Genomic DNA, 25,848 nt, shown 5'->3' on the forward strand with positions numbered 1-25,848 from the left:
ATTTGAAAATTGTAATTGAAAGTGAAGAAGATTTTAAGCCCAACACAACAGCATATTATTTATTGATATACGATGCTATAATCAGTTAACTGGCGAAATAAAAAAAACGAAAAGTATGAAATAAAAAAAAACCAAAACAGTTATCCATTATACGTGATTTATTGTTCGTGACAAGATGAATCTATAAAATTAGGCGTTGTTGATTTGATAGTTAAAATTGAAACCGAAGAGAAATTCAAACCCAACACAACAGCATATTGCTTATTAATATACGAGAACAAGGGTGCTTATTCACCATTAACCGGCAAAGTGATAAACCAAGAATAGGCGATTAGGTTTTATTTTTTAGTTGTCGTCGTAAATTGAAAATATTGTAATGGATCTATTAGTCGTAAAGGCTAGCGTTATTGTACGATTACATTTTTTAACACGTATACGTTATTGTCGCTTCTGTACGATAAGAAAATAATTAGCGTTATTATATACTCGCATTTTTTTTACGCACATAAACTATTATCGCTTTTATACAGCAAGAAAATTAGCGTTTTATTTAATAAAGATTAAAATATATATAAAACAAAAAAAGGGAGGAGACTGTATAAGTAGTAGCGGTTACATAAAAAAAATGAACTGCATGCTGTCACCACCAACGTTGTGTTCAAGCTGCCGCTCTGCAACCTACACGATCATGTACCGAAGCCTCTAAGCTAGTTAGAGATTTCGGACCGAAACTTTTATGCGTTTCGATTGCCCTGCCCTTTCCTCAGCCGTTCAGCAATTCATTCAATCCCAAAGAGGGTTTTGCCATTTTCGTAAATAGACTAGCGAAACAGTGCTCGAACGCGTTCGATAAACGCAATTGGCGTTTGAACACTCTTTGTGTGCAACCCAACTGAATACTAGAGACGACACGTCATGTCGCATGTGCTCTACCACATGTAATATAATGAATTGTCGATTTTAGTAAACATAACTTATTACTGTTAGCTTTTAATGTAATATAGGGAGATAGATAAACATGGTTTTAGGTAGATTTCATAAGAAAGCTACCTATTGTAATGGATACCATGATTCGACTTCTGGAAAATTTCGACATATCTTCTCGTTTCACATTCCTCAGACCCCAAAACCACCGTCAGTTCTAAAGTTTATATATATATATTTCACTTTCTTGTGGACACGATAACTGTCGTAATTTTGCGCCAATTACTTTCAAATTGATACATAAAATATAACGACCTAAAATCTCGGTCAAGTTTGTTAACTCCAAAATCGGACCATAGGGGTGGAAATTACGCGGGGGGGGGGGGGGGCTTTTAGGAAAAAACAAAACATCGCTATAACTTTCTTATTAAGTAAAATATCGAATTCTTTTAAAGTTTCACTATTCTTTGAATAAGAGCCTAAAACTTATACACGTAAAGTTTTTTGCTATCACCAACCATTGACCCAGCAGGAAAAAATGGTTTCGAAGACAAAAAAAAATTATACCTCCCTTAATAGGCACAGTATCGAATCGGTTTAAAATGGTCATTAGTCTTCTAAACATTACCTATTTTATCTGATTAACAATTTTTAATATGACCAGCCCTTACGGCAAGGGATGACCAAAATGTTGCTGGAATTCTAAGAAGATGGGGCTTGTCGTATGTTAAACATGTGAAACTTTTTTCACATGCAACCGTTGTCATAGTGAGTAAATTTGAAGCTTTTCTTTACTTGAGGTGGAATTTTTTTTATCCTCTACTTAGCACCGGTGAAATCTACCTCCGCCTTCCGCCGTGCCGAAAAGGATTTTTTTTTTTTGTTACAATTGATATAATGGATCAAAGGTCATGTTTGTATAATATTAAAAGTTAATTTATAAAAAAAAAAAAAAAAAAAAGTTTTGATTGACAGTTGTATACAATGCGGGGAATCCCAGACTAATGATGATGACGTCATCAACAGTCTATAGTAGATATTATAATAAAATACATTAAATAACAAATTACGACTTGTGACGCAGAACCTAAACGTATGTTCCCGATGATAAATATGCGTTTAACGAGAAATTTATTAGTAAAAGAGTGGTTTTCGCTGAAAAATATATGGTGAAAGAGGGGTTGAGGTGGATGCAAAAATAAAAGGATGCATTAAAGAATCCCGAGGCTTAACGGACCAGGTTTTGATGCAGAACCTAAACGTATGTTTCCGATGACGAATATGCGTTTATTGTTAAATTTACATAGTAAAAGTGAATTTACTGAAAAAATAGATGGTGAAAGAGCGGTTGAGATGGATGCAAAAAGTATATTAAAGAAGCCCTGAGGCTTAATGCACCACATACTGATGCTGAACCTGGACATAATATTCTGCTAGCATAGTTCACAGTACCCGATATACTTAACGTATCATACAGAATGATATAAACATTAATATAGTACTGTGCATTGTTGTTGTTGTTGTTGTCTGTTATTTTATTGCCAAGTTTGAAATTTTTTTTTAAAATTAAATATAATATAAATAAATATATATATATATATAATAATGTAATTAAAGTAATATAAAATAAACATAATTTTTATTTTACAATTGTGCATAATTTCCAGTTTCTTCTAAACTTTTAACAGTAAATTTTGTTTTTACAAATTTTTCACATAACCAAAAAAGAGTTTGGTTTTTGTTTACATTAAATAAGTACTTTTCTGGCAGATTTACTAATGTACTGTTTCTAAATAGTTCAACACTTTCTTATTTTGTAAATTAAAAATTACTAATTCTGTCCCTTAATTAACGTCCTAAGAATGTACAACCTCATTTCACCGGGCTAGCTGAAATCCGAGCGAAATCCTTCACTAGCTGTAACTCGTAAACGAAGCGTTTTAAGACATACGTGTATATGAACTTGTTCCATTATTTTCACAAGCGGAGTAGGTTATGAAAGTCCCGAAAGAACTTCGTGATACATTTTCTGTATTGTAGTAAAATCTTTAGGTCGTAGTGAATTAACGGAAAAGAACCAGAGTAATAAATAACCGATACATTTAAGTAAATAATATGAAAATAACTTTTGTTTTTATTTTAGGTGAAATACATGGATGTAATATGTGTTAATCGATACAACGGCTGGTATCAATATTCAGGTAGATTAGATCTCATTCAAGACTCGGTAATCGGTGAAATTACATCTTGGTATAATAATTTTTCAAAACCAGTTATTATAACAGAATATGGTGCTGGAAGCTATATTGGTCAACACAAAGTACGTATATAATTTTTTATTACAGTTATACTTGGGTGTTTATAACTATCTTTAATTATACTTCTATTGAATAGCGACTGAAGCGTATGTGTACCCATTTTTTTTTAGAATATCGCTTATCAATATACAAATTATAATTATCTGATATATGTTTCTCGGAGAAAAATAAATAGCCATTACAAAAACTCATGTTCAAGATAACTCAAATCCAGTTTGAACAAGGCACGGCAAAGATATGTAAATGGCAAATCAGACAAGTTTTCGTTGTTACTATAAATATGCTAATATATATATATATATATTTACAGAATGTTCATAAAGAACCCAACCCTTAAACAACTTTTCAACTGTTGAACAAATAAAAATTAAATATAACAAGAGCTCGTATTTTGAAACAATCAATTTTTTTTGTATGGTAATACCACACCTAAAGCCCCAGGGGTTTCCATAGGGTTAACTTAAAGATTTTTAATTGAAAAGTTAGGATTGTGACACATCATTTTAATAGGCATTGAAATAAAATTTTTATGCAAAAATCTTTGGGGTAATTTTGGTTAGGGGTAGAACCCTAACCAAAATGGCCTCTACTTGGGGTATACTGATTTAACTATAAAAAATATTAAATAACCACCATTTTGGTTAGGATTGTTGTTGCTCAGTTATTTTTATATACGGTTTTTTTTCAATGTCCTTTAAAATAATGCGTCACAACCCTACTCTTTCCATTTAAAATCTTTGAGTTGCTGAGTTGCCCTCTGTATGAGAACACCATGTTCTCATACTGAAGAATAGATAGTTTTAAAGTAGGAAAATTTCCTAAATTTTTTTAGCAAATTTTTTTTGTCTCACAGATGAGCAATTATTTAAGCGATACTATATACAGGTGTGAATCCAGCTAAGAGCGGAAGGGGGCAGCTCTTTGAATTAAAATTTTTTCATGGGGGAGGGGTAATCCATGAGGGTGGGGTGCTATGCAATAATACAGAATAGAAAAAAAAAATTAATATTTATTTAAAACTAATTTTATAACAATAGTTTGTGAGGATTAGATTTAAGTTGTTTTACTACACCTTCAATAATTACTTCTTGTTAGCGAAAATCCATTGTCGGTGATTGCTTAATATAACTAACCCATCTCACCTGTTTTCACCAATGGTGCTTCTTAACCTTGTTTTAATTCGACGAAGGGAGGCTAAATGAACACTAGATAGTTCTTGTTGTGCAAGGCTTTAAAAGCAATATCAGCAGAGCCTTTCTAATAGTCGGGATATAAACGATTCGCTCTTTTTTAAAATTGTATTTATGACTGGCGCTTCCTGTACCTCTCTCCACGTTTTGAATCGCAATCTCCTTTCTCCTACAATGCTTTTTAAATTGTAGAAAGCTGCACAAGATGAAGTACTTTTATTCTGTTTCTCTAATGACACACCTTTCACTACTCGGATGGAAATTTATCAGTGAAAACGCAGGCGATTTGTCTACAGAAAATCTGTCTTCTAAAGATGACATGATGGAATCCAAGTAAGGAATTAATTAATAGAAACCTTCTCAAAAATTCAGATGGATTTTTGGCTGGATGATTGCTTCAATGCTTCTGTTGGCCAGTTGTGCAATTGGCATATCAACATTCAAATTAATTGCAATGTTGCCTGCTTCTTTTAAAACCGCGGTCGTGACGTTCTCCGCATCTTCCAGATAGAGTAGTAGCATTTCAAGAATAGTTTGAATGTGCTGGTTGGCTTTGACTGTGTCAACTGTCAACAGTTGACACAGTCAGTATCAACAGTTGAATTGCATTTGCTACGAGTTCCAGAATACTTAGCAATTAATGTTACTGACACAATAAATGAAGATCTGCAGGCCACTGCATCCATTTGATAAGCATTTTTTTTTTGTTGCTGCATTTCCCTCTTCAGCTAAGATCTCTAATGTATTAACAATATCAACGAAGTGATCCTTAAAAACATGGATGCATTTCTCTGACCACCTGGTCTCACATAATTTTAGGAATGCTAGCAATAAGCTTGAGTCGTAAAACGGACTCGCGAAAAAATATGATTATCTCCTTGATAGTTACAACGCAGATTTGAATTGCTGGGATAACGTTTAAATCATTTACTACAAGGTTAAGCTTGTGATAAGAGCAATGAAAGTAGAAGGTTTTTTGTACTTTTGTCTCAAGATCGCCTGCACACCTCCTTCTTTCCCATACATGGTGGAACATTTGTCGAAGCCTAACGCCACATGCTTATCGTAGTCTAGGTTTAAGTTTGTCACAAAATCTTCAATGGCTTTGGCAATACTCACGGCATTAACTCCTTCAAGCTCTACAAAGCCTAAAAATTCTTCTATTTCGTTGGCCTTTTCATCGAAGAAACTTAATTTATTGACAGCTGTTCTTTGCCATAAATATCCGCGGTTTCGTCAGCCAAAATATTGTAAATGCAAGCTTTTTTAACCCTTGTGGTGATGTGTTCCCTGATTGTAGCGCCACCCAATTATTTCATTTTTGGTGATTGGTATGACTCGTTTTTCGGTAGTTGCTCAAAATGGTCTTTTAGTTGTGAATCGCTTGTTTTGATGCGTAAATTGCATAATTCGATAAGTACGTCTTCATTCAGATTTTTGCCTCTGAGAGTTAAAACATGTACCCTAGAGAAAATGACGCAGAAACAATTAAGGACAGTACTTTTTTGTTTTTTTTCCATTAATTTTCGTGAATACTGATGAAGTTGGATGTCCACTGGAATATTCTCCATGAACAATTTTGCAATTCCATTGCTATCTGATGTCTCTGGGATTGCACATTTGCTTTACAGAAATCGTTCTCGTCCTTGTACTTAGCGAAAGGTCTTACGAAAAAAGTACCCCAATCACCTCTCATCGTTCTGGTTGACGGTGGAAAGAACACACAATATTTACAGAAATATTGAGTCACCTTAAGTAAGATAGTCAAGGTAAAACATGCGTCCTTCTACTGGTGATTGAATTTCCTCTTGAGTTGTTTGGTATCTGCCTCAAAATCGTATGTTCTTCGAAGATACCCAGACATTTTTTTTTATCAACCGACATAGTGCTCGCCAGTCCGACGAGTTTTTCAATATCACCTTCATAACAACCTTCGTCTTCAATTTCACTTTCACTGTGTGGCACATCTGTCTGAACCGGAGAAGAAGGGCCAGTAGTCGTAGTATTTGAACCAGAGGGTAGTTGTACTTCCTTGTCCTCATCCTTATTGCTGCTGCTGCTGATATATTTTTCATTTTAAATTCACAGCAAAAAAAAAATTAATTTGACCAAACGTTCATGTGAACGCGGAAGTGACATCTTGCTGCATTGGTTTGACAAGGAAGGTTCTAACTGACATTTTTGTCAAAATTGAGTTTTGTACGGTATGTTACTATACTAGTTCAGCTTAATTCAAAAATATGACTTATCATAATAACATTGTTTTTACTGTTTTTACTCGGGGACTCCAAAACGGATATTTCCTTAAATTCAATCATATTCATAAATTTGTCACAAGGTAAAAATAAAAATGCTTTCCTTTCTTTACTAACGAATTCAAGACAAAATAGAAACGAGTCAATGTTACTGATATAAAAACCGAGTAATTGCCAAAGCAATATTAGTAATTTAGGCTATGTTTTGAATTATTTTTAATTGTTCAAAAGTATTGATTATTTAAAAGAACTTAATAAAAATTATAAACTTAAATACAAAACGCTATTTTATGTAGATAAATGCAAAAGAATATCTAGTGGTGGAACACTTGCTTGCATAGAAAGATAACCAAAAAAATAAAGAATAACAAATTTTAAGTTACTTTGTTTTAAAGCAAGCGCCGCGCTTAAGTGAATTTACGGTGTATACGTTGCAAGTTAAATAAAAACATTTAATAAACGTCACAGTAGGCTATTTACAAAAAATATGTTCTGATATCCATTCAATGTAATAAAGTGGATGGCAGGTGGCCGACACGAAAAAACAAACTTTACGCTCTTATGTACTTTGTAAATAGTTTTTAGAGTATTCCTGTTGTGTCGTGAAATGAGACGAGATTGACGAGACTATTCTACAAAACTCTTGTTACCGCAAGTAAGATGGCGTTGGCGTGTAACAGTTGTTACACGCTAACGCCAAAATTAAATTTAAATTTTCTCACCGATGGTGCGAGCGTCTCTATTTTGTAATTAGTTCCTTTCAAAATGTTTAGTTTTTTAATTTTTCAAAAATTTGTTACTTAATTTTTGTTTTATTTTTTTTTTAATATCCATCTTGGAAGGGGGCAGCTGCCCTCTTATCCCCCTCTGGATACGCCCATTCATTACTATATATAATTTTTGAAACTAGCTGTGAAAAACATATAACTATCAATTTGGTTAAAGTTGTTCTGTTCTTACATCAACATTTTTGTTTTTCAAAGCCCTTTAAATGATTTACCACAATCCTACCATTTACATTTAAAATTTCTGAATTACTCCTTGGATGTTTGGAGTGTGATGGTCTCATGTTGAAAAGATAGATAATTTTAAAATAGTAGCATTTCCTAAATTTAATTGTTCTACTTTTGACAGTGGAAAAATTATTTAAGGGTCGCCATATTTTATGAACATATTATGACCGTAATCTTTTTCAATTTTATATATATATAAAATAATTTTTGCAAAACTCAGTCAGTATCTTTGGTGTACAAAAAAGAGGGTGATTATGCTTTTGTTGCCATTTTTAATAAATTACCAATCTATTTAAAAGGTCTTCTCATCAATTTATTTAAAATAGAATTAAACAGTTTTTATACCAAATTATTATTAAATAGTACTAGAAAAAACACCGCGAAGATTTTACATGATTTATGTTTCATTAAATGTTTTTGTCAATTGTAACTAAATAACATTCATGAATTTAGCGTACTGACAACATAAAATTTTACAACGAAAAGCTTCAAAATACTGAAAAATTTAGCTGATTTCTTGAGTTGTGATTTTTTAACACGCCTCTAACCCCAATTTTTTCCTTTTTTATCCCCAAAAAACAAATATAATTTTAGATAAATCGTTCGTATCAAGAAGTATAAATCGCTCGAGAAGTATATATCGTTCGAACGAATGACTCTTCATTCAAAATAAAAATGTGAGTACATACAGCAGACAAAAAAACCGACGCACCATGATTTTTATTGGAGAGAAATTAGTTTTTAAACAATACTAATTAAGACGTAATTTTTTAAATTTTCATTTAAATTATAGAATTAATACTGTATACGCTCAAATAATTTCAATTAACTCCTGAATTATTTTTGTATTTATTTAATATTTTCATATATGTTCTTCCTAGACATTATTATCTCATGTGTTTATTTTATTTAATATATTGATATTGATTTTAAAAACACCTTTTTATGTTTATAATCATGAATTTTATGGCAGTGCTCTGATCTAGGTTGACCAAATGTTCATATGATCTATGCAGGCAAATGCTGAGGCAGTTTTTTTTATCTATTGGTAGCACATGTACCCATTCCTATTGTGATCTATTTAATGCTCAATGATATATCGTATGAATAAAATATTTATTCAACACAGAACCAAGGTATCTGGTTATCATCTTACCCAGAACATATTGTTACTATTAAAATGAAAATTAATCATAGATAAGTTTGGGTGTTAGTATGTTTGACTTGCATTTAGAAATTATAGTATAAATTTTTGCTTTTACAACATGTTCATTATTCCATATTTTTTAATACAATAAAAAAAATCCTTTTATTAATATATTTTGATAAACGATACGTTTTTGTTTTAGTTACCAGCAAGTATGTGGAGTGAAGAATATCATGTATTTTTGTTACTGGAACATTTTAAAGCATTTGATAAACTTCACGCAAAAGGATTTTTTATTGGAGAAATGATATGGAATTTTATCGATTTCAATGTTCCTCAAGGTAAAAAATATTTGTTGGTTGATTGTATTATTAACCATTTACATTATTAATCCACTGAAAATTGTTATGCTATATAATATTATAATTAAAATTCAGAGTTGTAAGGCAAATGTTCAGACACCAAATGGTAATGTATTTGGTCGAATAATAAACATACAGATAAAATATTACAAAAAAAAAGAAAAAACAAATATATATATATATTTTGTTTATATATATATATATTACATACACTCTATACAAAGTGTATTACGAAGATCTCCCAGTTCTTTCATAACCTATTTTATTCATGAAAATAATTTAAAAAGTTCATATAAACATATCCTAAAATACTTCGTTCGTGAGTTACTAGTGAAAGATTTCACTCGGATTTCAGCTACCCTGGTAAATGAAGTCATAATGAAATTTTTAGGTCGTTAATTAAGGGACAGAATTAGCGATTTCTTATGGTTTTTGATCTGAAAAATCGAATAGCTCCCACAACCGTATCTGCAGTATTTGAAAAATCTGGGGTGAAAACTAACAAATTAGGGTAAAAATCCCTGTTTTTTTTTTATATTTGACCGTTTGTTAAATGGGTAATAAACACGTAAAAATATTTCAAAAAATTTGTAGAAAATTTAATTCTGAACAAAACTGTGTAAGATAAGTTGAATAAACAAAGAAAAGTTAGAAAAAATCAAATTTTATTTAGAAACTGTACATTAAAATATTTTTCGGAAAAAACGACTATTTACTGTAAAAAAAAGCCAAATTCTTTTTGGTAATGTGAAAAATTTGTAAAAACAAAATTTACTGTTAAAAGATTAAAAAAACTGGAAATTACATACAGACTGTAAAATAAATATAAGTAAATAAAAATTATTTACATAATAATTTTTTATTAATGACAGAAATTCAATAAATTGTTCGAAAAATTATTATTTCCAAATCTGCAATAACATAACAGCTGATCAATAATGCGAAATAGTGCAGTAGTGTTTATATCATTCAGTAAGGTACATTAAGTATTTCGGGTATTGTGAACTGTGCTGTCGTTAACAAAGGTTTTCTGTGAATTAGTTTGAACGTGATCCGGTTTGCCATTGAAGTAATGCCGCACGTATTTACAGTTGAGGAATACGCTGATATGGTACTTATTTTGCGTGTGTGTTATGGTAATAGTACAGCTGCTGCAGTAGAATATGAAATACCCACCCGGTTGGTCTAGTGGTGAACTCGTCTTTGCAAATCGGCTGATTTCGAAGTCGACAGTTCGAAAGTTCAAATCCTAGTAAAGGCAGTTACTTTTATAAGGATTTAAATAGAAGATCGTGGATACCGGTGTTCTTTGGTGGTTGGATTGCAATTAACCATACAGCTCAGGAATCGTCAACCTGAGACTGTACAAGACTACACTTCATTTATATTCATACATATCAACCTATTCATCCTCTGAAGTAATACCTTATGGTGGTTTCGGAGGCTAGACAGAAAAAGAAAGAAAGTAGAATATGAAATACGTTTTCCGAATCGAAAAATTCCAGATCCCGAAAAAATTAGAGCGACTTTTCGCAATCTTCGGGGAAACAGGTTTACTACCTAGTATTTGTAACAACTACGAACGATCTATCAACACAACGCTGTTATTGATGAAATTATTATCGATGTAGTTCAGCCCCAGGAGTCAGTACACGACGTCTTTCTAAGCAGATCGAGTTTCGCATTCGATGGTTTGGAGGACACTTAAGCAAAACAAGTTTTATCTTTATGATAACAGCCAGTTCAACATCTGCACCCAGGAGACGGTCCGCTTCGCTTGTAGTTCTGCAACTGGTGGAATGCAAATCGACAACTCTACAAGTATGTTTCATTAGAGATCAAACACTTATGAGCATACACAGGCAGAAGTAAATCCTCATGAAACCGTGGTAGGCAATTTTCAACATCGATTTAGCGTCAATGAAAGGTGCGGACTTCTTCACAATCAGATGTTTGGACCGTTCATAATCTGGCCGCTTAAATGTTGACGTCTACTTTCACTTTTTTCAAGAATAATTGCCGCAGCTGATTTAAGATGTAGAGTCGAGTATTACGAAGGTTAAGGATAGTGTTTGCATGTGTAGTCCCGGAGTTTGAAAGTCGTTCCCAGGTGTTTAGTGTTTTATTGTGTGCTTTTGCTGTAGAAACATACAAGTTCGGAATATTTTCCCGCGAGTAGTTTTTTAAATATCAGGTTTTTTTCATTCGTATGTTTGTATAGACTGACACGAAAAGAGAGGTTGATTAGGTCCGCTAGATTCGGCGGGGTCTTAACTGGAGGGAGTCTGTTAGAACAGCTGGTCGGCTTCCCGCGAACTTAGTTTGAGGTTAGGTTTGGCGGTAATATTACTATTGTTCTAAACCACTCTTGTTTTGAATAATTTCTTTTATTTCCCTAAGTGTTAGAATAGCGTTTGGGGTATCAAAACACTCGTTTTCGAGTGCTCTGACCTCCTCGAGCGATTTTAAGCTGTTCGGAACCTTCTGCTGCTGAATATGGTAAAAAGAAGCAGGAGCCACCAGCAGCAGGCGCTGCAGCACGCCTTGAGCTCAAGGGAGTCAGCTACTAACGACTCCACTAATGGTGTGGTGTCTGGAGTTAAATGATAAGACCGTAGAAAGAGAAGACGATCAAATAAATCCATTACGACGGAGGCTGAGAAGAGGTCAGTCGAAAAGAAGAAGGGTACCCCGCAAGAGGTAATGACGAAATACATGAGGGAGCTCATTAGTGTTAGTGCCACATTAACGAAGTACGCTGAATAAGTCATAGGACCCGGGAGTTTAAAGAACTTGCGGGTGACATGGAGAAAGTAATCGTGGCTTTAAGGACATTCGTGGAATTCAACCCCTTCGGGAGGAAGGCGGAAGGAAAAGAAGTTGCATGCCAAACGAGGACAGTGGCTGGTAGTAAAATGAGCTACTCCCCCAGCTTGAAGAGTGGGTAAGGAATAACGAAACTGACATCTTGGTGGCGGTGAAGTGGTACAGGGAATGGTTACAGACAACTGTGGAACTGACGGAGTCTGTCTTTGATGAAAAGAGAAAGACTTCGCATTGGTCTTCGATCTGGCCAAGCCCAAGAGTAAGTTTTCGGAGGCTGTATGTAGAGTGGCGCCGAGAATACGTGATTTGTATTCGAAGGGGCTGCTGATGGTGGGACAGTTAGTTGCTTGCTTGTGCGGAAACGGCAACTGTCCTACGAGGGAACGATTTGGCGGATTACGACCAAAAGTTGTTTACCATAGTTATTGATTCATCAATTGGGGAGGGTAACATCCCCACCTGAGGAAGGGAGTGGCCGAGATATTTTTACAGGCAAAGCAAGGCATTGTGTATGGGGTAGAGGAGGCCGACGCGGCTCGCGTAACTAGGAAGATTCTCGAATACGCGGACCGTCCGTTCGACGGGGATATACATCGGGAGAACGGAGAAGGCCAAACACAAAAGAGACAGGTCCATAAGCAGGACACAGGCCTGATAAAGCCAAAACATTGGTAATTAGGGCGGCAGATAGACAGGACAAAAAAACGTTTGCGGATCTCCTCAGAGGTGAAAGGAGTCCAGAAGGGGAACTCGGAGATTCTCTCTGTACGTAAGGGATGGAACGGGAGGGTCGTGTGGCGGCTGGAACGTCACTAGGCGGGTGTCTTCCCCTACGGGGTTGGGATATCTGTAAGGGATCCCGATTGGGGGTTGCGTATTCTTTACAAAGGTGTCTGTGAGGTCAGATTGTTGTAGGCTGCCGCCAGTCTGGGCTCATCGTTTACAATTCCAATGTTATAGGGATATTCTTTTGGAAGCCCAGTGTCTTCTACTGTTAGCTATTGTCAGTGGCTACAGAAGTGTCTCGCGAGAGGCAGTCACTGTGATCGCCGGCATAAAACCTCTTGACATCTCGGCTACGAAACTTAGCCAGCGGTATATTTCTAAGAAGGGAGGCCTTCTAACGTCAGGGCGTATGCGGGAAATTGAAGACCATGGTTTTGACTCTTGGCAAGCTAGGTGGAATCAGAGGAGATACTGTCCAGTAATGATGTGGCCAATGTGAGCTCTAGCCACAAATGTGACAGCTGCCCTCAGCACATTCTGGTACAGTACCAGGTCAGTAGATTGTCATTGAATTTCATATAGATTTTGGCCTGTGTCCCCTGTTTTCCAGTCACTCTGAATACCCTGGCAGCTGCACTCCTGCATCTGTCAGGGTGTGATTGAAAATTTGGACGAGGGACATGTTTGCTACAGCTTTTGCAATTTTATCAGCCCGCTCGTTACATCAGTCCTGCTTGTTTCAGGAAGACACAGTGTGTATTGGAAGACACTCTTGATTCTTTCTTTTTTATTTGTGTCAAGATGGGACTTAGTCTTTTCAAGTGTTTGACTTTTTGTTTTGAGTTTCTATTAAAATATTTAAACATATTATTTTTTTGTTTTTTCTAATTTGTTATTCCAATATCTGTGGCAGAGTGGTAACAGCTCTGCTTTTCATCCAGAGGTTTTGAGTTTGAGTCCCAGTCAGGTATGATATTTTTTCCCACTTTACAAAAAAATTCATTCAATCATCATCCATCAATAATTGTTACAGGATGCCATTGTTCCAAGGAAACAGATTATATAAATCTAATTGTATAAAAAAAAAATTGTTATTTGTACTATCTAACTATTGACAATCTTAAGTATTTCTATATTATGTTCTGTAATTGTTATTTTATACTTGCTAATTAAGTTCCTGTGATTTTTTCAAGTTTCATTTTCATTAGCTCTAATATGCTAGAGAGACATTGCTTGAATAATCAATTTGTTTTTCCAATGTAGATATTATCGGTCACTGAATTTAATTTATCAGTCACTGAATTTACAATTTATCAGTCATTTGAACTTCATTTAAATTGTATTTTTCTCTTTAAAATATGTTATGCTTTTATTTGCTTGAATGAGGACAATTTATTAAGATACTGATATTTAGTAAGATACTGATCTCTTAAGTTGGCTACACTTATTTTAAATTTTAAAATCTGAACCTCAAATCATGACAATGACAACTCTCAAATTATGGTCAGTTGTTTTTCTTTTTTTATATAAAACATTATTACTGCATTAATATTTTAACTGTTTTTTAATTAAGTTATATTGGAAACTCAATACTAAAGTCTGTCTAAGAATTGAAAGATATCTCCAAGGATCAGTTCTATCAATAATTAGAAAAAATAAAATGTATGTATTTAAATTATTAAAAATAACAGTAACATATATGAAAAGCAACATTGGACATTGGTTTGTTTGAAATCATTAGATTGAACTATTCAACAGAATAGAATTTTGTATAATTTTCATTAGTGCAAAACAAGTAATTACCAGTTTTATAATATTTTTTTTAAAAGCATTTAGTGACGTAAGAGATATGAAAAAGCTGATTAGAATAAATGAAAGTCTATGATGAATAGATTACAAGTCCATTATGTAAATAAGTTATTATTTTCTTTAGTTTAGCTATCAAAGGCTCTTCCATACTGTTTAAATTATTTTCTTCTATTTTATAATTTTTAATGTACATTTTTACAATAAAATATAATACATACACCATTATGGTATCTTTAAAGGATATTATATCAATCCTTTCATAAATCTTTTTCATATTTTATAATTTTCCTAATTTTTTGAGCAACATTTATTTACTTTATATTGACAATGCAAACAAAAACTACTAGAAACAGTACTGCAAATATTATATTGCAAACAAAGACTGGAAGAAATAGTGTTAACTAAAATATTTTTGTCATTGTTTAGTTCTTTTTTTATTTTCTTAGCTGTAGAGATATATGCTGCTATATCAATAATGGGAAAGTGTATAGATTAGTCAAAAAAATTCTCAAAAAATTGGTGTTTTTTTAAGTTTTGTGTCTTAAGGAAACATTTAAAAATAATTTTTTTTTTTTTACCAAAAGAAATAGATTTAAATAAATTGTAAATAATCTATGAAAAGCATTTTTATTCCAATGCTCCCAAGTCCAAAAAATTTATTTTTGTCAGATGGATGTTTGTGCATATATGTATGAATTTAAATATAATTCAAGATTTTGTTGACAGAATTTCTTAAAATTTGGTCGACAGATTACCTTTGGGGGGGGGGGGGGAAGAATGTGTTACATTTTTACAAAAAATGGAAAAAGGGGTGGGGCAGTGTTGTGGATGAAATAAAATTTCAAATCTTTACTGGGGCACTTCAGCAAAAACCTTTACAAAAGTTAACATATTTTTTATCAAGATCACAAATTACAAAAAATGTTTACTTAATATTTACCCCTCCCAAATAAATAACTATTAATTTTCTTTCTTTAGTTAAATTCTGCTTCATAAAAGGAGTTAATGGGGTTTTTTGCTTTTATATTTTATTTACATCAGTAGGCCTTCAAACCACTATAAAAAGTTTTTGTCCGTTTCACTCGAATGGTAACAATCTGTGGTAACAAAATTTAAATCCATCTCACAGGTACCTTTTGCATTTAAAATTTAAAAACCATAATTTTTTGAAACAAAAAAAATGGCCAAAAATTTTCACCTCTTTCTATAAAATTATAATCTTGTTTATTTAGAATTTTGGCTGATCTTTGTATTTTTTAAACAATTTTAAAAGGTTCTTTCTTTAAATGAATTATCTCCACTTAGGAATTGTTTTCTTAAAAATTAATTTTATCCGAATGGTTTCCTTGAATGTTATCCTTGAAGTGAAAAAAAACGTTTTTTACACAACTTAAAATTTTTAATGCTCAAAATACATTTTGTTAAACAGTAAAGTCACTAAAATCAAGGTAGATTTAGACCTGGAAGAATTTGTGCAGAGCAAATCTTCAATCTAAAACAAATTTTACTGTACCAAAAAATAAAAACCCAAAGTTAATTACAGTTTTTATAAATTTTAAGAAAGCCTACAACTGCATCCACTGGGAATCTTTACTTAAAATCCTTAAGAATTTAAAATAGATCCCAAGACAATAAACAATATAAAAGAAACATTAACAAACACAAAATCAAAAGTAAATTCTTAGGAGAACTTTCAGAGTCATTTGAAATTAAAACTAGAGTAAGGCAAGGAGATGGACTGTCTCCAGTCCTTTTAACTCTGTACCCTTGAAAATGTTATAAGAGAATGGAAGAAAGAACTTAAAAAGTTAAACATTCTGGTCTTTGCAGAAGATAATGCATTTTCCCCAAGAAATGTAGATGAGGCTAAAATTAAAATTTAAAAACTAAGTGAATGTGCAATAAAATTGGTCTTTAAATTTCTTATGAAAAAACTAACTGGTTTTCTAATGACAAAGAGAACAGAACTCAAACCCTTAAAATTTCTGACGACAAAGAAATAAGTTAAGTTCAAAAATTTGAATATTTGGGAAAAATCATAACACCAAATATAATTTAAAAAAATAGGATGAAGAATAGAGTGCAAAAAATGAAAATTGCTTATCATCTCACGAATAACATTTATAATAAAAAATCCGTCATATAATCCCAAATTGAAACACTATAAAACTGTAGTCCTACCAGAAGCACTATATGGGACAGAATGTCTGCAGTTTTTTTCAGAACAAGAAATAGCAAAAATAGGAAAAATAATTTTAAGAAAACTTTATGGACCAAAATATGAAGATGGAATTTACAAACTGAAAAGTGAAAAAGAAATTTATAAAGATACAGAAAAAAATGGGAGACTTAATCCAGAAAAGAAGATTACAGTTTTATGGACATTTATGCAGAATGAACCACCAAAGACTGACAAAACAAATATTTAATTTTTACATAAACAAAGCCACAAAGACCAACTGGTTTATAAAAATAGAAACAGATCTAAAAACATTAAACATTTCTAAAGATCTTATAAAGACAGAGATAAATTTAGAAAAGTGATTTGAGAATCTAAGTTTCCAGAGAAAAAAAAAGAAGGGTATAAACCTGAATAGATGGGCAGAAGAAAGGTCACAACAGAGAAAAAAAATGAAAACCTTTTGGGAAAAGAAAAGAAGTCATAACTATGTAAACCTACTATGATTCGTAGTGGTTGGAACGAAAAGAAAAAAGTCACTAAAAATGTCTTAATACCCCTCCCAAATTTCTAAAATATTTTTATATAAAAATGGATCAAAGAAATTAAAGAAGACATGCAAGAATTACATTTGACTTACGAAGATTTACTTAATAAATCCGAAAAATTAAAATTTGTTATTAAAAATCCGAATACTAACTTTAAAGTAAGAACTTTTAATTATACAAAAAGGGTTTATTCAGAAGGGGATTGTAAAGCAAGATCATTAAGAATGACTAAATATTGGGAGAAAGTAAAAGCTAAGAACTTAAAGGCCAAAAGATCGGCAAAAAAGACTTCAATTATTCTGACTAAAGTGGTCCTTTGCGGCCTTAAAAGTAAAAAAAAAAAAAAAAAAAAAAAGAATTTATAATTTTGATTATTATTTTTCAATAAAAAGAAATTATTTTATCGTAAAGATAGAAATAGAGTTTAAAATGATTGGACTGAAAAAATGATTGTGTAACTTGACCAGCATAGCTGGGAAAGTAATGCAATTCATTGTCAGAAATTTTTAACAATACCAGTTTAATTTGTACTTAAGTTAATAACACAAGATAACTATTGATGTGCCTCATGGTTAACTCTTCATAAAGTATTGATAGTAAAATCATAATATAATATCTGAAATAAAATTTTTTCTCTTGTATAGGTATCTTACTTTCTATTTTCATTATTATTTTCCTTTTACTATCTTATGAGTATTATTATTATATATTGCATCAGAATAACTTATTCCTCATAATAAAAGATTAATAATTCTATTTCTTAATACTTTTTGTAAAAGTACATTATTAGAACTTAATGATATAAAATAATTTCTATTGTTTTCAGAATATTTCAGACCTGGAAGATGTGATAAAGGTTTATTTACCAGAGATCGACAACCTAAGCCTGCAGCTTATATTGTAAAAGAGCGGTATCATAAACTAAAAGAAAAATTTAATAATTATAATTTGTCTATAAAACATAATGAACTTGATAATTCTTGTAATGATATAAGTGTTAGGCTGATTTAACCTCTTTAATTCATTTTTCTTTTATTATTTTAGTATATGTATTTTAATCATATGTTTTAATCATAGAGAAATGATATAATTTTAACTAGATAATGTTGTAGTTCTGTGTTATACATTTTAATGGAAAGAATGGATTTTGGACATTAAAAAACTGCACAATCGTGTTGTACCAACCATTTTGAACTTTGGTATTTTGTAATTTTATTGCAGGTTACATTAGGGGTAAATTATTCATCTAAACTTTGAACTTATGTGTAACTCTGGAATAATTCAATTATTCTTGACAAAGCACCATCACTAATTAATTAATACCTGTCATAATTGGATTGGTCATAAGTAAATTGGAACAATATACAATTCACACCCAAAAATCATAGTGTTGCTCAAGAAGAAACATCCCTTGCCAGCTTTATTAGATGATGGAGAAACAGTATTTTCAGTGAAGTAAATGAACTTTATATACTTAAATGATATATATTAATTAATATTAATCCTTAATTAATTATTAGATAATAGAAATAATTTTTCAAATGATATTCATTTTATAAATAACAAATAAATACTTATTAAAAAATCTGTTTCTCTTTATTTTAATTCTTTCTACACCTCTCTAGTTGCTTCTGTTTTGACATTTAACATTTGATTACATATAACATGTTTAATTATTTCTGGTTTATGTGATCTAAATTTTGTTTCCCCCACCCTATAATTTTTATCTAATATAATTCCTTCTATTGTCTTTCCTTCTTCAACAATTGTGTATGACAACTGGCAACTATATTGAAGTATTCGACTATAATAATAACTATTCACCAACACTTATAGACAATACTTGGCATTCTAACTAAGGATGCACTGATAGACATAGAAATGCAAAAATATTAAAATGAAATTGCAGTTAATACACTACTACATTGGACAAACTGGATGCATATTCACTCCCAAACACAAAGAATACTTATAATCACTACAAACAATATTACAATAACAACTACAAACAATATTAACTTTTGCAAATAATTTCATATGTGAATGCATACTAAGTGAGCTGAAGGTTTTCCCATGCCTTTATCAACCGAACTGTTGGCTGGCTTAGGTGGGACGGACGAGTGGGGCTTGTTATATACTATCTAACCAGGTGACATCATCTGATTACTAATAATGTGACACATTTGTATATAAAATGCAAACACAATAAGAATCTTGTTGTTACAGTTTAATTGTGAAGTAGTGCTTGCCATATAATGTTAATTTGTTTATGATTATCTGTATTTTGGTTATTCATATGTTGAGTGCATTATCCTGCGTATAATATTTTTGTAGTTTTATTTTAATATCAGTGAATATTTATTTTGTTGCATACTTTTACTGTTCTTTAAACAATTATGGAGGGTTTTATGTCAAAACTTATGAAAGGGAATATTCTCCATAGGCAAGCTCAGGAAATTATATGTAAAGCTAATCAGTTTATGGAAAGAGAGGCAAAACAGTTTCAAGCATATCATTTATTAGTCCTGTCAAAAAGTATATAGAGAGAACTGCTGCTGCATGTGGGGTTTCAGGCAGGACAATGAAAACTATTAGAAAAGAAAAGAATGGGATGTCGAAGGATAAATGGTCGTTTTAAACCCTAAAAAAATATGAACGGGAAAACAAAATTACTAATTTAGATGGTTTCAATACATGTTTAGTCAGGTTAATTGTTTACAGTTTCTATTTCCAAGAAAAAGTGCTTCCTACAGCTAAACGTGTTTGTAATAAACTGAAAGAGGCTATTATTTTTCAGGGTGGTGTATGGAGTCAGGAAAATTTTGAAATCCTTAGGATTTCGATGGAGAAAAACAAAAAAATAATAAAAATATTCTCATCAAAAATGACAAAATATAACAACAAAGAAAATGTTATTTAAGATGTATTAAATGTTGCAGAGACGATAAATGTAACATTGTTTATGTAGATGGAACATACATTTTATCTTCTCATTTCTCAAAAACGTGGTCGGAAAATTCTGACGGCGAGATGGGATTCATAAACAACGTTCTGCTGGTATGGAAAAGTAGCACATCAAGTGAGGATTATCATGAGAACATGAACTCCTGAAATGGGTGGAAAACAAATTCTGTCCAAATCTACCCCAGCGATTGGTTGAAATGCTGAGTAATGCTGTGTAACATAATAATCAATATGAAAGGGTATCTACTACAAAATCTCAAAAATCGGAAATTGTATTTTGGTTACAGGAGAAGAAAATACCATTTCATCCTAAAATGCTTAGATTGGAACTTCACAAAGTTAAGTTGCACAATCAAATTAGATGTATATTTTGGATTGATTTCTGTAAGTATATGGTCACACAGCTATTCGTGTGCCACCATACCACTTGGATCTAAACCCCATCAAAATGATATGGGCAAATGTAAATGGATATCTGGTTCAAAGAGATGTCACATTCAAGTTAAATGCAGTGATTATGCTATATGAAGAAAGAATTTTTAATTACTGAAAAGAAAGACTGTACAAAAGAATTTCTTACTGGTCACCAATATGCAAGAATGTGAAAAAAATAGAAGATGAATATTTGGAGTAACAACATTTAACTGATGTTGAAGAAGAATCTGTTACCAGTTAACAAGACAGTAATGTGATAAAGACAGTGAGCAACTAATCATCTACAAGTGAAAACAATTTCGGCAACAAAGATTTAGCAATACCGTTAGAGTAACAGTTTTTCCATTACGGTAAGTCAAAATAAATATTTTTATTAGTAATATTATCTATTAGTATTTATTTGTAGTTACAAGTAAAATAAGTGAAATAAAAACGATGACAAAAATAAAATACATATGAATTAATTCGTGGAGTTAATAAATTTATATTATGTAAAATAACATATAAAACACTGGAAATAAATAAAAATAAATATGAGCAGCTGATGCATGATTTTGCATGACTAGTAAACACACTAGACATAGCAGTTCACAAGGGGCAAACTTTCAGCTCATGTATTGTACTGAATGTGAATATTAAGTGCAACATTTGGATTTTATACATAGCAAACTTTGTACAGTGGAATAATATAAAATTATAAACATTAAATTTAACAAAAAAAACAATATATTAAATGTACAGACACATCACAGGTCAAATGTACATGTCAGCTGATTTTGAAGTCGAGAGTTCTAAGGTTTAAATCCTAGTAAAGACATTTACTTTTATACAAATTTGAATACTATATCACAGATACCGGTGTTGTTTGGTGGTTGGGTTTCAATTAACCACACATCTCAGGAATGGTCGACCTGAGACTGTACAAGATTACACTTCATTTGCATTCATACATATCATCCTCATTTATCCTCTGTATACCTTACGGTGGTTCTGGAGGCTAAACAGAAAAAAGAAAAAAGGGAGGTCAAATGTACTACTCGATCACACACTAATTGGATAGCCATTTAAGAATGAGTACCAGCTGCAATAATAAAGAGAAAGGAATTTTATTACACTTCTGAAAAAATCTTTCAGAAACAAGTTCCTATAAATTTTGTAAGATAACAATTTTTAGTTAATTATTTATGTAAAATACCTGTCAAAGTGTTGTGTAATTTCCTCTGCTTTGCTCTTAATGAAGGAGGAAAATAAAGTGGCGGATTAAAATTTTTAAGTATACAAGTAACATATACAAGTGGAATCAATCTAATTAGAACAAAAATGTCACTCTGCATACAGAAATTATGAAAAAGAAAAAAGGATTTTTTCCTCCAAATCTTTACATGAGTCTGATTAAGACTAATCACTACCGGCAAGTACCTTAGCTACTGAAGGAAGATTAAATTATGTAAAATAATTTACCTATCCTTTAAGTGAGATTTTGAGAGAGATACAAGACTGTGTGGGTCTTGTATCTCTATAACAAAGTAACTCTATAACAAGATAACTGGGAAAGTAATAAGTCTAATTTCATCATACTGATATCTACCAGTAAATAAAAATATTGTACAGCCTGCAAGATATAACAGAAAAGATATTAAAATGCATACGAGTATGTACTCATTACTAAGCAACTTTTCTTTACCAACACCCACAGCTAATAGTAAGTAGTGTCTCTGCCTTTCATCTTAAAGGTTCTGGATTCAAATCCTTGTCAGTTTATTACTTTTCATGAACTATAAAAATTCTTATTCCATCACACACAAAAAAAAGGTTGGGTATTTATGTGTCAACCTGTTACCATACAAATAAAAAAAAAAAAAAAAAGTGAAAACAATCATTGAGATTAGGGACATAAATTACATATCTGTTGATAAAAGTATTTTAAAGAAGATATTTTTTTTCAAAATAGAATAAATTAAGAGAATTTTGTTATTTTTCTCATTACTTTTAAAGTCTAAAGTTTAATTTTATATAATAAAATGTAAATGATTTTTTCCACTGGTAAAATAAGGAAACTGATGGGTGATGGATGTTTTCTGTTCATTTTATTGCCCAAAACTCAAACTGTGTTTGATTCGTTATTTATTGATATCCAGTCAGATAAAATATAAATTTAATAAAATCATTACGAGATAAATAATCTATCAAAATTTTAACTTGACAAAATAACAAATTTTGGATAAATCGGTTCCAAATAACAGGATGAAAAAAGAAAACATTTATAAACAATTTATTTATTAATATGTTAATCAAAACTCTATGATAATATTTTGAACAATATTTTTAGTATAAATTACAAAAAATAATTGATACTATTTCTGTTTCTTAGTAGGTATGGACAATATAATTATTAGATGGAAAACAGAAGTCCTGGTGGCATATATTTGAAGTATACTATGTCTTTATGCACTGCCTGTCCAATATAAGACAAAACATAATTACAAATTGCTTGAGACATGTAATGAAATTAAATCAATGTTCAAATCATTATATATTACAAACACACACATACACACACACACATATATACATATACTAGCCAATCAGGGCTTGCTTTGCTTGCCCAACCGTCTAGCTAGGGAGCTCTGTCCCTTGGACTCCTGACACATGGTTGTGAAAATATTGAATATTTTACAAATATTCATGATAGTAAAATAATTAGTCATTCTACTTCATTATATTTCTGTTGCCATGGTGACAGAAGTGTAATGAAGTGTAAGTTTTAAATTTGGTTTCTTCAATGAATATCTCTAAAGTCTTAACCCCCAAGAGGGCTAGGGCTACAATCCTTAGTTTAAAACCTTTCCTGGGATAGAAAATTTGAAAGCAATCGATAGATTGGTTCTCGTGTGATGCTGTTGCCAATTAACAAATTAACTTTCACATTTATAATTTATAAGATATATATATAGCTGTTTTTTTATTTTAAGTTGCGTCAATTGCTAAGGTTGTTAGCCAGTAATAAACACTAACAGAATGCAGTAAAACTTCAACTGATGTTGTTTAATCTTGATGGTTTATAGGAATGAGTTTGTACTAAACATGGTTTACACTACTATCTTGCAACCATTCAATTTCTAGGATGCTATTCCCTGAGGTATTCCAGGTTTTAAGGAACCATCAAGTTTACAATTTACAAATGTCTAGAATGATTATACTTCCTATTAATATTTCTTTATTTTGCACAAATAATATTAAATTTATAGCCATATGTTTTTCATATGCAGCCAGCCATGAAAATCATTTGAAATTATAAAGTTTACGAATGACTAACTGGATCAAATTTAATAAATGAAAAGTTTGTAATAATTTACTACAAACATACTTTTAGTTGCTTTTCCAGCCAAATTCAGTGATTGATGCTGTTCTCTGGTGTCAACTGAAGTTACTGTTTTTATTTTTTTTATTGTATTGAACAAACACAAATTTAGAACGCAGTGAAAAAGTGTGTTGGAGATTACAAATCTACCAAATTTTACAACACAATTGATAATCTACACATTCATAAAAAAAGGGTCACATCTTAATACACTCGAATATTATAAATATATACATGCAAATAAACATTTTAGCAATTTTAGCTAAACACATACAGCACATTTTAGAAATACATCCTGAATGAACAGACACAATACACATCCAATACACTTTTTGGCAATATTCTAAGTAAGAGTCAAAGAGTCAACCTAACTAACAAAATCACTAAACAATAATATCAATTAATGTTTGAATGATCAGCAGCACTGATCACTGCAAATGACTGGAACAACAATTTGCAGAACAAATTTTTTTTTTTAATAACTGATTAAAAATACTGTATTTATAAAACGTCTATAGTTTCAAATAAATTTATTGAATGATCTTCAGTTAAAGTATTAATTTAAATTATGAAAATAAATTTTTAATATTTTTACTAATAGTAATTTTTGAGTTTTGAAAATAAGGAGACTTAAGAGAATATAAAAAAAAATATGAAGCACATTTTTATAAAAGGTGAAACTCATTAAAACATTACTTTAAAAAAAACAAAATAACAGTATGAAATTTTATATACTTTATTGGAAAAAAAAAAAACTTTCATCTAACCTGACTAAAAGCTGAAAGAATGGAAGTCTATGTGGTAAGATGGAGCACAGCACTATTGTAATTTTTTAAAATTGATAAGTGACATGGGATGTTTGTTAGTTTGAGGTATGTCTATACCATTCTTAGGAGTGATAAGTGTTGGCCTACAACTGTTCAATTAATACCTAATCGATACAGAACCAATGAAAAAACATTTTTTATTAATTACTATATTATTAATTTTTTCTAACAGTTTTGTAGTTAATTTCAATAAAGCAAACGTTTTTTACAAGCTTTTTAAAAATAACGCTGCATTCATTTTCTTAAGTGATCATATCATAACATTATTTTACATTATATAAATTACATCATGAATGCTAAATATGTTCCACATTTAACCAAAAGTTAACTGCTTTAGCATTTACCTGGAAGGTAAAAAAACATAAGAGGAAATGTTGATTAAAGCAGTTTTACTATATAAAATTAATGAATGAAGATGAAAACTAGTTATATTTCAAATTAATTCATAAAAAATATTAATTATAAGAAATAATAATGATGCTACTATTTAAAATAATAAGTTAAAAATCTCGCCAACACAGAAATAATTTTATTGCAAAAAAAAGCTTTAAATTAAATTGTAAATAATTTTTTTCTAACATTTTTTAGATTGTTAAAGATTTATTAAACATAAATTTAAGCACAAGTTGTTTCTTATAGATTTAAATGGTGGAAAATTAATTTTTTTGTCTGAAAAATGTAAATATTGTAATTTTTTTTGAGCAGATGATTGTTATTATTTTTTAAGCAAAGGGTGGATGCATAAATATTAATTCAAAGAAATGTTTTTAATTTTTTGAATTAAAAATTTGGATTACATGATTATTATTTATCAGAACCAAAGTTCTGACAAAACTCATTCTGACGAAGTACCTGAGGATATAATGTTAAATTTTTGGCAGAAGAATATATAGTAATAATATGCTAAATTTTTAATGGAAGAATGTGTAGTAATAATAAATATTCAATAACAATGAAAATTTAT

General features: G+C 31.0%; 1 protein-coding gene across 1 annotated transcript in view; it reads left to right on the plus strand.

Moving 5' to 3' along the window:
- The window catches only part of LOC142323868 (beta-glucuronidase-like), a 47,920-nt gene extending 29,044 nt beyond the window's left edge, over positions 1–18,876 (plus strand). The window contains exons 11-13 of the mRNA XM_075364167.1: positions 3,068–3,244; positions 9,050–9,188; positions 18,124–18,876. Coding sequence (XP_075220282.1) covers positions 3,068–3,244; positions 9,050–9,188; positions 18,124–18,308 — 501 coding nt within the window. The 3' untranslated portion in view covers positions 18,309–18,876. The remainder of the gene's footprint in view (positions 1–3,067; positions 3,245–9,049; positions 9,189–18,123) is intronic.
- The last annotated feature ends 6,972 nt before the right edge of the window (positions 18,877–25,848 follow it).

Source organism: Lycorma delicatula, chromosome 4, assembly GCF_047948215.1.
Source record: "Lycorma delicatula isolate Av1 chromosome 4, ASM4794821v1, whole genome shotgun sequence".
In the NCBI taxonomy this organism is placed as follows: domain Eukaryota; kingdom Metazoa; phylum Arthropoda; class Insecta; order Hemiptera; family Fulgoridae; genus Lycorma; species Lycorma delicatula.